The sequence below is a fragment of the Camellia sinensis genome, chromosome 5 (genome assembly GCF_055761805.1).
Source record: "Camellia sinensis isolate YWXY chromosome 5, ASM5576180v1, whole genome shotgun sequence".
NCBI lineage: Eukaryota > Viridiplantae > Streptophyta > Magnoliopsida > Ericales > Theaceae > Camellia > Camellia sinensis.
In genome coordinates this window covers 167,332,846-167,346,325 of record NC_138965.1, presented here as the reverse complement: position 1 = coordinate 167,346,325, position 13,480 = coordinate 167,332,846, and the positions used below count along the sequence as shown (strand labels likewise).

Sequence of the window (13,480 nt, the reverse complement as noted above, 5' to 3'; positions counted from 1 at the left end):
TCCAAAAGTGGGGTGTAAGGTTGGGATTTGACTCTTCTTTTGCAGAAGAAATCGAACTTTTGCCCTGCACAACTTTCATCACTAAGTAAATAATCAGTGGCGCCCAAATCTTAAAGGTGGTCAAAAATGAGGTGTCTACATAACCTCACTGTTGTTGATTGACGAGCTAGAAAAGCTTGATTCAAAAGACTGGTCAAAGACTCAATAAGAAAACAAGCTCTTATTCTATGCCAACCACAAGAAAAAGACTCGAGCTATGTTGGATTACTACAACAAGTTACAGGGTAGTTATGATCATTTCAATCAAAATGATCGTGGGTTGAGAAGGAGAAAATCAAAAGCTGTTGCTACGACCATTGCGATCGTGATTGCCTTGGTTAGGATGGAGGAGGAGGAGGAAGTGGGTGGTGGTGGTGGAGTTGCCACTCATAGGAGGTTGTGGGTAAAGAACAGGTCCCAAGCATGGTGGGATGAATGCAAAAGTGCTGAATTTCCAGAGGAAGGGTTCATGAAAGGGTTTAAGATGGGGAATGAGACATTTGAGATGATATGCAATGAGCTAAGCTCGGCAATTGACAGAGAGAACACGAGTTTGAGAGATATAGTGCCGGTTAGACAACGTGTGGATGTGTGTATATGGAGGTTGGCTACTGGGGAGCCTTTTAGGCCTATTTCCCAAAGGTTTGGTTTGGGTATATCTACTTGTCACAAGCTCATTCTCGAGGTTTGTTCTGCGATTAGGACTGTGTTGATGCCAGAATATCTTCAATGGCCTAATGAGGAGTCTGTGAAAAGGGTTAAGGAACATTTTGAATCAGTTTCTAGGATACCCAGTGTAGTAGGATCAATGTATACTACCCATTTCCATGAAAGAAGAGGAAAAGAGAGAATAATTGTGCAAATGAAGGAAGAATGAACAAGCATAGAGATAGAAGACATGGGGGGAAAAAAAAAGAGAATTTTTTTATTTTTGACCAACTTTCGGAGCTTCGACGGCACATAAAAAGATGTGAGACATCATATATGAGAGATGAAATGAAAACTAAGCCATGAGGTGAATCCAACGACGCAAAAATGAGACGAAACGGAGTTACGATGAGGGAGATACAAATTATTGAACATTTGAGTTCGAATCTGAAAATTTTACCCAAAGAGAAAAAAGTCTTATTTTTAGCCAATTTTCGAAACTCCAACGGTATGTAAAAAAATGTAGAATAAGGCGTATGAGGGGTGAAATGAAAACTAGGTCATGAGGTGAATTCAACGACGCAAAATGAGGCAAAACAGAGTTACGACGAGGGAGATATAAGTATTTGAACATGTGTGTTTGAATATAAAATTTTGCCCAGATTTTCATTAGTGTAATATGACAGAGATGGACGAAGGGGTCAAATTGAAACATGAGTGGAAGTATGGGGTTTAATATATCGAAATTGAAAATCTAGGATTTAAAATGAAAAAGATGCGAAATCCTAGGGTTTTTTTTTTTTTTTGTAATTAACCCCCAAAAAAATCCAAAGGCCTTACAAAATAAAACATTGTTGTCTATTGGGCCTAATAATAAAGGTTCAATAAAATCTCATTAGCCCAACAAAAAGTTAAAAGAAGGCCTCCTTATTTCTAGGGCAATCACAATAAAAGCCTAGTCTAAAGGTCTTTCAAAATAAAAACACTCTTCATTGATGGACCCAAATAATAAAAACATATTATTCAAAGGCCTCCAATAATAAATGTAGAATAACCATTTTAACTACAAGAGTAAATATGTAAAGATTTAAAAACAAAACAAATGAATATAAAAATAATAAATTACATTAATATTTATTTTTTAAAAATATATCATTTGAGATTTTACCTAAAACACCGGTCTGCTGCGAATAAATAAATCTTAATGAAATTTCTAATTAAAATCCTTCAACTTTGACCTTAAACCTTTCCTATGATCAAATCCATTGACCTCAAGATACTGATATTTTTCCAAAATATGTGACATTTTTCCATTTCAAGTTTTCAAATAATAATAATAAAAAAGTATAATAAAATTTTGAAAACACTCATTATTTTTATTTTTTTTTGTGTAATTCATAAATTATTTTTTAATGTTTCCTGATATTTGACGACAATTTCTACTAGTTTAACACCTCCAATGGAGGTAAAAATTGAACAAAAAATCAATAACGGAAGTTAATTGTAGTAATTCTATCAACAAAGAAGAGAGAGAGAGAGAGGGAGAGAGAAAAGAATTTGTTTTATTGTTTTTATTTATATATTCATTTAACACATATTTTAATATTTTCATTGTAATATGTACTCACTCTTTAAATTAATAAGGGATAAATTTTTCTTAGTTCACTTTGTAGACTGGAGGTGTTGTTGGGCTTTGTAAGGCCTACCATAGGCCCCACTTTGACAATCGCAATTGTTTTGTTCAAATAAATGTTCAAATAATCATAATTCACGATTTTATCAAAATTGTCTATACAAAAAAAAATGAAAACTGGTGGTCTATTTCTTAAATAATCTTTGTTGTTTATTTTTTTGCAGACGACTCTTTAAAATATGTGATTATTATTTTCAGATAAATTTAATTTTTTCATGAACAATCTATGTCCATAGTTAAACAAAATTAAATTCAGATCGATAAAATAAACCTGTGGTGGGCCATGACCCAACAACACCTTCAACTGAACTAGAGAAAAGCTTCTCCTAACTAACAAACACTTGGCACATAAAAATAAATTCCACTTTTATTACTTGTTTTTTTCAATCAACAAACCTTGCCACACACAATTTTAACACTTTCCAACTAAAGATGCCCTGAGCAGTTGGCAATTAACTTCAAACCATATTATAAATTTGGTGGAATCTACAACCACCACTTTGCAGCCAAATCAACCACCTACTAAACCCCACAAACACAAAAAGACAACAAGAAAGAAAGTAAAAGCCCCATGTGCATAAAATGACCAAATAATGTATTATGTATGTGTCATATGTGCTGGCCACCTTTTCATACTCCAAGCATTGTGGTGACCTCTTCATCAATGATGCATCACATTTGACAAAAAATAAAAAATAAAAAATAAGAAAATGCTGGACTATGAAAGCTTTCTGTGGCATTTAAAATGTGTAGCAAGAAGGGGAACCATTTTTAGATTCAAACAGGTGGAGCAGTTCTTGACAGTTCTACATCTAGATAAGGTCAGGCTTGCTATGAGTTTGAGTTTCTTTCAAGTTTATCCATGCACCATCATTGCTTGGGATGGTGATGAATAATGCACTAGTGTTCTGTCTTCCACATAATTCATCTGTGGCATTAACTTTTATGGTATTCCAAATCAATTATGTAGTGAATATTTTTATGAGTGGAACATGTAAACTCATCTCTATTAAGTAGTTAAGAGATAAATAATTACCTATTAGTATGCATTGCAATTTTCTATTAATTAAGAATATCACCTAAATAATACCACTTGATATCTTGAAAATATCTAATAATTTTTCTATAAGAAATTTATATAGAATGCTGTATTTACTTGTGATATTATTATTTTAAAATCAAAATTTCATCAAGATGCCTTTTTATTTGCCAAAGGACCACATATTTTTGTGAAAATAAATAAACCATAGAAGAATAGCATTTTCAATAAATTTTGTATTTTTCATGAAAATCTAGACAAAATAATATTAGCTCAACCTACTGTAAGTTCATTCAAAAAAAAAAACAAACTTGCTATGTAAATAACTAAAATTTAATCATTTTAAAATTTATTAATATTCTAAGCTCGACTCAACATGCTTATATACTTAAGAACATTAAACTACTCAAATTCCATAACATTTAAATTCCATAACCATCTTGATTAAAACTCATTTGAATTTGAATTTTTTTTTTTTTTGGTACAACGGAAAAGAAATTTGAATGAATAAAGGAAGTTTAAACTCAATCTTTACAACTCGTTAAAATTTTTAAATTAAATTTCAACAATAGCTTATAGTAGCCTGTCATCTACCCTCCAACAATCCAACTGTCAAGTTTGAACTTAAGCAAGTAAGACACACACAAGAAGTTAAAAATAAAAAGCAAAATTCTCAACAGATCTGAACAACCAAATCAAATCAAAGCTTTCAAGCATCAAATAAAAATAAATAATTAATTATCTCAATTATTTTCATGTATAAGCCTATTAAATACAAGAAGAAACCACATCCTTTCTGGGGGTCAAAAAAAAAAAAAAAAAAAAAAAAATTTGTGTATGTTAGCTCATACCAGACATGCCATCTTTGCCATTAAATCAACAAACAAGTGACTGTATAAGAGAATTAAGGGATGGGTGTTATTACAGGTAAACAGACAGGGCATAAGTTGTCATGAGCTTCCTCCACTGAACCCTCGGCTGTCTTTCTTCATCTTTCCCATCTCCATTTCTCGAGTGGTTTGTTGGCCTTCGCTGCTCGAACCAGATGGATACAATCCATATTCGCTAGTTGGTGCACTGTACTCACTGCTTCCATACTCTTGGGTTCCCAGAGCCATCTTCCTAAATTTTTTCAAGTCCTCATTGTATTGGCTAGTGTCATAGTCTGAGCTGCCATGAGAACTGTAGACTGTGCTGTGTCCGGGTTTGATTCCTTCGTTAAGATCAGACAAAGATACGTCTCCTTCTAAGGCCCGCACCACCTAACGCAATTCGAGTTATGCATATCGGTTAGGAGTTAGCTTACATATAGCACATCTAAGTTAAGAAGCAAGAATCTTGCAGGCTACGGACATGCTGACACATCAACTATAGAAAATAGGACATGACAAATGACGGACATACACAAAATATATGATTTTATATATTTATTATGTCACATATATGAATAATTCATTCCAAAATAATAAAAAATACAACATAATATTAATTCCTTAATTTAAAAGGAGCAGGGACTAATGTATATAAATTTATATTGTTTTTCTTATGTCATTGTATCCTTTAAGTTATTTTGTTCAAATATATCTGTGTCATCGTGTGTGTCCGACGCATGTCAGGAAGTGCCAAATGAGCGTCAACATCGGACAAGGACACGCAACTTAGAAGTGTTCCGTGCTTCTTAGGAAAAACGACATGGGGCTCAAGTGTTATGGTGCAAGATACACCAACCTTGGGAAGCAGAATCAAATTATTTGAAATCTGTAGATCAGATCATTCATAGCTTTGTGTGTCTTAAACCAAGACAATGCATTAAATTGCAGGCCTGACTTCCACTTGCAAGTGACGTAAGTAGTATGGAATGGTATAATCTATAATTGAAGAACCATTCCACAATGTAAGAATAGACTTTATCAAAATGCCACACTGGATTCAGAACTTGTTGGCATAAGATACGGGAATTGTTTAGCTTGACTATATTGCAAATAAACCTCAAATCTTACTTGGCTCATTCGTGGTCGACGCCGTGCTGAATGGCGCACACAAGCAGCAGCACAAGCAACCATACGAGCCATCTCGTTGGGTTTGTAATCCCTTTGCAACCGTGGATCAACAAGGGTATCAAAGTTTCCATCTTCCAAAGCTCGTGTGAGCAAGGGCCGTGCCTACAACAAAGATAATTTTGTTAGACTTCGAAAAAAAACCAAAAAATAAATAAAACAAAATAAAAGCCTTTCATCAGAGTGGAAAGAGATTTAGTGGTTTTGATGTAATTGCTCACCCAGTCTACCAAGCTATCATCTGTGTAAGATTGAGATGAGTCCACAGGTCGGCGTCCAGTAATTAACTCTAGAAGCATGACTCCGAATGAGAAAACATCAGACTTGTCCGTAAGTTTCCCAGAAGAAGCATATTCCGGAGCCAGGTACCTAGAAGTGGTGAGCTTATTATTAGAATGTGATTGATATTGTAATAAGAACTAGTGTAGAAAACATTGTAACATTTTTGCCATTATCAAAATGGAATGAGAAATTGAAACTTGGAAATGAAAACAGAGCATCCAGGATGAGATAACAATAACAGAATCAATTATTGACAGAAGCAACTGAAAAGTTCCCATCACCCAAAAGAATTAAATTATTGACAATCAATTATTAGAAACTTGGACATAAGAGGTATAGACCTTACCCAAAAGTTCCCATCACCCTGGTGGATATGTGAGTGTTGACATCAGAAGAAAGCTTTGCAAGTCCAAAATCCGCAACCTGAGAAGAGCATAAAAAATGTCAGGTCACAGACTTAATGACAACAATCACCACTAATATGAAGTTTGGACAACCCAATCAGTGGTTTGAAATTTTTTGTTTGTCACTTGTGATTAAAAATATTTGTTCCACTCCTTGCACCTCATAACTGATAAAATCTCACCAAACATATCACATCCAGAAAGGGGGAAAAACTCTGTTTTTCTTGGATTTATTATGACGAACTTCAAAGATGCAAATTGAAATTTAATGATTCTCGACCCATGCCTACAAGGAAATCCTACCATTGCCTCAAAGTTAAAATCCAGAAGTATGTTAGCTGCCTTAATGTCACGATGTATAATCTTAGGATGGCCTGCAAATAAAAAAAATTCAATTAAAAAAAAAAAAATTAACCCCGGTTTCATATGCTAAAGAGTTGCTTCTTGCTTCTAAAACGCGAAGCAAGTATATGCATGAAGAGAACTTACAGTCCTCGTGCAGATAGGCCAGTCCTTTGGCAGACCCTAGAGCAATTCTTAATCTTGTGGACCAATCCATGGTAGGTCTTCCCTTTCCTGAAATGTTTTACTTTCTATATCAGAATCAATTTTACCGGAAGCATCCAGCATCAGCTCAACAGGTTCTTAGACAATAAAGCATATGTAGGACTCATAACTTAAGTACATTGGCAACTAGAGTTCATTAATATTCTATTGTTTATTGAGAAGGATTGTTCAGAAAATATACATACAAATTTAAAATACTGAAAAGCAACTTAACCCAAAAAATTACCTTGAAAAGTACATTGAAAATGAAGTATATGCTGTAGATTTTAATTTTGTGTGATGTACACACAAAATAAATTGGGTCCACACATTTCATTTTCGGGGTACTTTTTCCAAGTGCGTAGCATTGTTGTTTAAAATAAAACCAAGAAGTAAGAACCACTAAACAATAATTACTAACAGACTTGAAAATTTAACTAACCCTTTAGACCCTTACCATACCAAAAATTTAATAAAAAAAAAAAAAATTGTAAGAACAGTAGATAGAAAATCAGATAAGCATGAAGATAAAGTAGTTGCCTCCGTAATTTGCTTAGTAATGAGAAGAACACTCACCATGTAAGTGAAACTCCATGGTGTTGTTTGGAACAAATTCGTAAACTAGCATTCTTTGGGACCCAGTGATACAGTATCCAACTAATGAAACAAGATGTTTGTGATGCACTCTGCTAATGATCTCAACCTCAGCTTGAAATTCACGCTCCCCCTGACCACTTCCAGCTTTCAGCTGCTTAATGGCGACTTCTTTTCCATTTGGAAGGACTCCCTTGTGCACATACCCAAAACCACCTTGTCCAAGGAGATTGGCGTCTGAAAATCCATCTGTTGCCATTGCCAATTCATTGTATGAGAATGTGCTCTTTGCAAAACCTAGAGACATGCCAGGGGAAAGTGGTGGCAATGAGTTTTCACCGCCTGAATAATTGGACCCAGAACCACCACTACTGCTCATTAATGGGGGTGGAGGTGGGGGTGTAGGATGCTTTGGTGAGTTAGGTGGCCACGACGCAACTGCAGGTGGAGGAGAGGGTTTTGGTGGCATGGTGACCAAATGATCCCCAGGTGGGGGAGCATTGTGTTGCCAATGCTGCGGCGGTTGACTATACGGGTCATCTGGAAATTATAAACAAACACCAGAATGAGTGAGCAAATTCTGGGATAAGTATGGTTTTGAAAAAAAAAAACAAAGAAGCAACAAAATTATCCAATCTTGTCCATTTAATAGGTAAAATATTAATGTATATTATGCTTCTTGAAGCCTTCACCAAAATCATAAATTCTGATAATCATAATTCCAAAAATGGTCAACTGGGAATCTGAACAGATAAGCATGATGTTGCTTTTTCTTTTTGTAATTCATCTTGAATTGGTCTGTCAGATAAGCATGACCAACAACATCTTTTACTCATTCATGGTTTGCACATCCTCAAACCATAACAACCATCATATATTCAAAATGTTAAATGAAAATAAATTCTTGGGAAGGGAATACTTAAAACTGACATTGAAAGATAATAAAAAATTATATTAATTTATTTAATTTAATTTAACTGAACAAATAGCGTTGCAAGGGCGAAATGGCAAAAAGACTTCATGCAGGGATTCAAGGCTTAGTTTGGTTTGCTTCTATTAGGTTGTAAGAACACATACATGCAATTGATGATCCAATATTTCATGTTTGAGAAAAACAACCCAAGTCATGAAAATGCTAAATTCAACAATTTTTAGCAGGAGAAAAATACTATTTCAAGAAGTTGAAAGAGTAAAGCAATTCCCCAGACTGTGACCAGATCTATATAACAGTTACAGCTTGACAATTATTATACAATTCTAACATATACCCAGTCAAATTTCCCAGAATTAGACTTCCAAAAACAAATTAATGAACAAATCCATGAGTTTCTCAAAACCCTAAGAATGAATAATAAAGCTTTCTTTTTTTTTTTCTTTTTTCTTTTTATATATCATAAATGCATGTGAAGAATGACAGAAATTCAGGGGAATTTGAACACATGACAAGATGAGAAAGAACAATAAGTAGATCGGAAAAAAGGTCCCTCACCTTTAGGCCCGTGTGGTGGTGGAACATAGTAATCATGATCTCTTCTCTTCTTCTTCTTGCAACATATGAACAAAATGCTCAAAATTACAAGAATCACTACACCACCAATCGCAATCCCAACAACAAGCCCTGTTGATATACTCGACGAGCTTGGCGGCGGAGATGGAGTTGTAGAAGACGGCGGAGGCGGAGGCGGAGGCGGCGATGACTTTGAGGTCCCCGGAGGTGGCGGCGGAGACTTGGTGGCCGGAGGGGGCGGCGAGGAACCTGACGGCGGAGGAGGAGATGAAGAAGAAGAAGTTGGCGGCGGAGGAGGAGAGGAGTTAGGAGGTGTGGGAGTGGTTGATGGAGGTGGAGTAGTAGACGGCGGGGGCGGCGAAACAGGGACCGGAGCAACCGGAGTTGGTGGTGGAGGAGAAGAAGAAGCCGGCGGCGGAGATGTTGCGGGTGGAGGTGGACTTGATGGTGGTGGCGAGATAGTCGTCGGCGGAGGCGTTGCGGCGGCAGGTGGTGGTGGTGAAGTAGTGTTGCTGGCTGGTGGTGATGTCGGACCCGGAGACGCCCCCGGAGATGATGACATTGTCAGATACCCTCTCTCTATATATATATGTATGTATATGTATATCTGTGTGTATATGAGAATTGAAACTGTGTGTATAAAAGCGAGCCCAGCGGCCGGAGCAGCGGATTTTGTTTCTCTCTCTAGAATTTTTCAGAGAGAGAAATAGAGAGAGAGAGAGAGAGAGAGAGAGGGGGATTTGCAAATTTTGTTTTTGTTTTGTTAGTGTGTGAGTGTCCGCATGGTAGTGGGGAATGCAGAGTTCGGCTAGTGGGACCCACGCGACTGGTCCGCTCCGCGTATTTGTTCTGCCTTTACTTTACTCGTTCAGACAATGGTGGGGGGTGGGCGGACTTCAGAAGAGCAGTTGTAGGAATCTCCAGCAGATATAAGTAAATATCTTATATAGACATGAGATTTAAAGAATGTGGGTTTAATATCTATGTAAAATATTTGAAAAAATATTTAGAATTTTTAATATTTTTTGTTTTAGAATGTTTCCAGCAGAGCAAAGCTACCTTCGGGTCTCGATTGGAAATAGGTTTTTTTTTAATAATTTTTTAATTAAAATATGATGTAAAAAAATTAATATGTTTGTGATGACTTTTTAATTTTTTACGAAAAGATATGCAAAAAATAAAGAGAAAAGAGAATATTTGACTTTTTGACTTTTTTATTTTTTTAGTGACTTTTTAACTTTTTAACTAAAAAAATCACTTGCCAAACGAGACCTAAATAGTTATAATTAGACTTTTCATTTTTTTGTTATTTTAGTTTTATTAAAAAAAAATTATGAAAGGCTTACATATAGGTCATAATAGGTACATTTATTATCTATTACAAAACGTCACTAATTATTAATTTTTAGCAACAGTTTAAAAATTTTGTCTTAAAAATTGTCACTAATTATAAATTTTAGCAACAATTTATTAAAAAAAAATGTTACAAAAAAGTCATTAATTTTCAATTTTCAGCGACAGTTTAAAAATTTTGTCAGAAGAAAATGTCACTAATTGTAAATTTTAGTAACAATTTATAAAAATTGTAATAAAAAATCATTAATTATTAATTTTTAGAGATATATTAACTATTTTTTGTATATTTTACCATAACTTGTTTTAAATATAACTTCATGGGAATTAAATCTAATTATTACCATCTATTGGTAACTTACCTAAAATTTAATTCCCTTATGATAAAATAAAAAAAAATGAAGATAAGGGCTTATTTTGGGAAGTGGGTTAAAAGCTACTTCTCAGCTTTTAACTCACTTCCCTGTCTCACAAAAAAGTCAAAAAATAGTTTTTAATCATCTTTCCAAAACACCCCAAGATAAATTATAGACTTTCTTTTATATCAAATTTGATTTATTTTCCTTTTTAGTATACTTTTGAAATATTAATATAATCAAATTTTATGTTTAGTGTCAATAATGGAATGATCATTTTTTTTTAATAATGATTTTAGCAAATCAAACTTTGAAATACACATTTTGATGGAATAATTATCCTATTCTAATTTATTATAATTATACAAACATATCATGAGTTTGTATTTAATTATGAATTTAAAGTAGATATTTGGAAAAGGAATAGAAAAAACATAAAAGCAATATAAATGCAATATAATATTTTTTTGCCCTTTTCATTTTCTTTTTATAAATTCATAATTCATATGCGTGTAAGAGTTTTTAAAGTACACACACAGTTGGGAAAATAAAGTAAGGTGTCATTTGGTACCCAGTTAAAAATTCACTCTTTTTTTTAAATTTTTTTGTTTATCTTTACACTATACTTAGATTACGGATTTACATAGAATTTTTTTGAAAAAAATAGATAAAATGTGAATAAAATATAGTTATATATCACCTATATTTCACACATATTTTCTTGTTTCCTTTCCAAATTTCTACCCAAATCTATACTCCAACATAATCTTATATTTTTTTGAAAAGAATTTATGTCAAAATCTTTTAATTTTTCATCTAGTGTAGAAAAATTTGAAAAGTAAAAATAAATAAATTAAAAAATATAAAGTCACTAAAAAAAAGAACTACAAAAGCCAACTATTATATATATTGTCATTAGTGAAATTTTATTTTATTTTTAATTTTTAATCGTTACTTTTCTGAATTATCTAATTGAGTAAAACCAAAATTCTATATTTTTTAAAGGGGTTTTTTTTTTTTAGGGTTCCTGGTATTATGACTTTATAGTATAAAAGACATCTAATATTTTCATAATGTCTAAGGTCCCTCAGTTTGATCTAGAGAAATTCCGTCCAGAGAAATTCTTGTCCAGAGAAATTCTTTGAGTTGAAAATGTTGAGAATAGATTGATAACAATTATGGGAAGGAAATGATCATGAAGGGCAAAGCTTGCAATTCAACATCAGGGGGTGGTTTGGAGATGCAACATGACATAGAGGTTGACGATGGAAATAAGATAAATGACAAACTCTATACTGAAAAATCTTAATACCAGGGACCAATCTAGAGAAATTTCAGTTCAAACCAGAGAATTTCTTTGTACCAACCTAGAAAAATTTCAGTTCAAAGCAGAGGTGTAGACACTCCATTTTTGACCGACCTTAAGACTCAGACGTCACCGATTGAGCACTTGGTGATGTTGCATATTGTGCTCATTCAGAAGTTTCAGAGTCTTGGCTGCGAGCCTTGCCTCCGGACTTCAGGACTCTTTTGTGCTTTGCCTCGGTTTGCGAACCAGGCTCAGTTTTCTCTATTTTCTCTTCGCGAAGGGAGGGAGAGGTCTCGTAGGTCATCTCTCAGTGGCCGTAGGCTACGTTTTGTGGTCGTAGGCCATTTTGCCCGTTTGGAGTCCGGTTTCCGATTTTTCGGAGCCGTTGGCCGTGTGCCTCGGTTCGGGACCGCTTAACCACCTCCATTTGCTTCGATTTTTGGCATACTTCTTATTTGCTCCCTTTTGAGGGACACTGAGGTCTGAGAGACCCACTTCGTGGTCGAATGTCACTTTCGGTGCTTAACAGGCAGTTTTCGGAGCCTAGAATTGCGCGTTTTGGCTCCCGAACATTCGTTTTGCATCGGTTTTCATTTATTTTTGGCAGGTACCTCTGTTTCATCACCAGGAAGGCCGTAGAAGGGTGGGAGGCCAGCAATTGTTTCAGCAACCAGTTATATTCCTCCGGCGCCCTCCGACAGCCGTTTTTTTTCTCACTTTCAAGCCAATGTTGACCACCCTAGGGTCACTTTTTTCAATCCTAACCCCCATATTTGTGATGTACACACATGGGAGGACACCAAAAGTTGGTGGCCGGCCAGTAATCCCACCTGACCCTTTTGAACTCTTCCTAAAAATGGCCTATTCTCTCTCCTGTTTTACAGTTGATAATTTTGAACCACAGGGTTGTGTTGAGGGCACTTGGGAGGACACCAATTTGTGGTGGCCGGCCATTAATTCACCTTGGCCCTTTTGACCCTTGGCCGGCCGGCCGGCCATGGGGGGTGGCCGGCCGGCCACCTGCAGCTCCAAAAGTTGGCCGGCCATGATCCTCAGGGTGTGTACATTCCAGCTGTATACTTTTTTCCCCCCAAAAATCTGTATCCGGGGGGACAACTTTTGGGGGGAAACTTAGCTTGTTTTCCCCCCACTTTTTCCCTCCTTTTCTCCCCCTCTTTGGTCTATATAACTGGACTCCAGCATTGGTCCAAGGGTTGGAAAAAATTGGCCTTGAGCTTGCATATACACATCTCCCTCAATCTCTCTCTTTCAAGCTCAAACAACCAAGTTCTACCCCTTTTTCTTCATCACCACCTAGCACTACACTACCACTTCCATTTCCAGCAGCATGGGGAGCTTTCCAGCAGCTAGGAGGCATCACTTCTCAAGCCAAGAAGCAACCAAGGGTTGGTCTTCAAGGGTAAACATCAATTCTCTCTTTTTGAGCTTAATTTTGCAACATTTTTCTAGCTATTTTTCTTGCTGTTTTGAGCTTCGACCAAAACTGAAAGTACCTCTTATTTGAGCTCTATTTCATGTTTCATTAAGGGAATTTTGTCATTTGAGGTCCCCATCTTGCACTTCCTTCTTTATCTCTCCTTTAGGCCCTAATCTTGCATGTTATTTTTGGCCTATGTGTAATCTGTTTTGGGG

The 13,480-nt window shown here is 35.4% G+C and overlaps 2 protein-coding genes across 2 annotated transcripts; one reads left to right on the top strand and one right to left on the bottom strand.

The window, feature by feature from the left end:
* Positions 1–256: 256 nt before the first annotated feature.
* Positions 257–916, top strand: LOC114288838 (protein ANTAGONIST OF LIKE HETEROCHROMATIN PROTEIN 1-like). The gene has a single exon (XM_082872309.1). It carries the CDS (start codon positions 257–259, stop codon positions 914–916), a length of 660 nt encoding a protein of 219 aa, XP_082728435.1.
* A 3,198-nt stretch (positions 917–4,114) lies between these two features.
* LOC114288826 (proline-rich receptor-like protein kinase PERK15) lies at positions 4,115–9,731 on the bottom strand. The gene is made up of 8 exons (XM_082870372.1): positions 8,792–9,731; positions 7,285–7,842; positions 6,652–6,738; positions 6,466–6,536; positions 6,105–6,181; positions 5,698–5,845; positions 5,420–5,581; positions 4,115–4,681 (listed from the first exon to the last, which is right to left on the bottom strand). Exons 1-8 carry the CDS (start codon positions 9,369–9,371, stop codon positions 4,370–4,372), a joined length of 1,995 nt encoding a protein of 664 aa, XP_082726498.1. The 5' UTR covers positions 9,372–9,731; the 3' UTR covers positions 4,115–4,369.
* Positions 9,732–13,480: the final 3,749 nt, after the last annotated feature.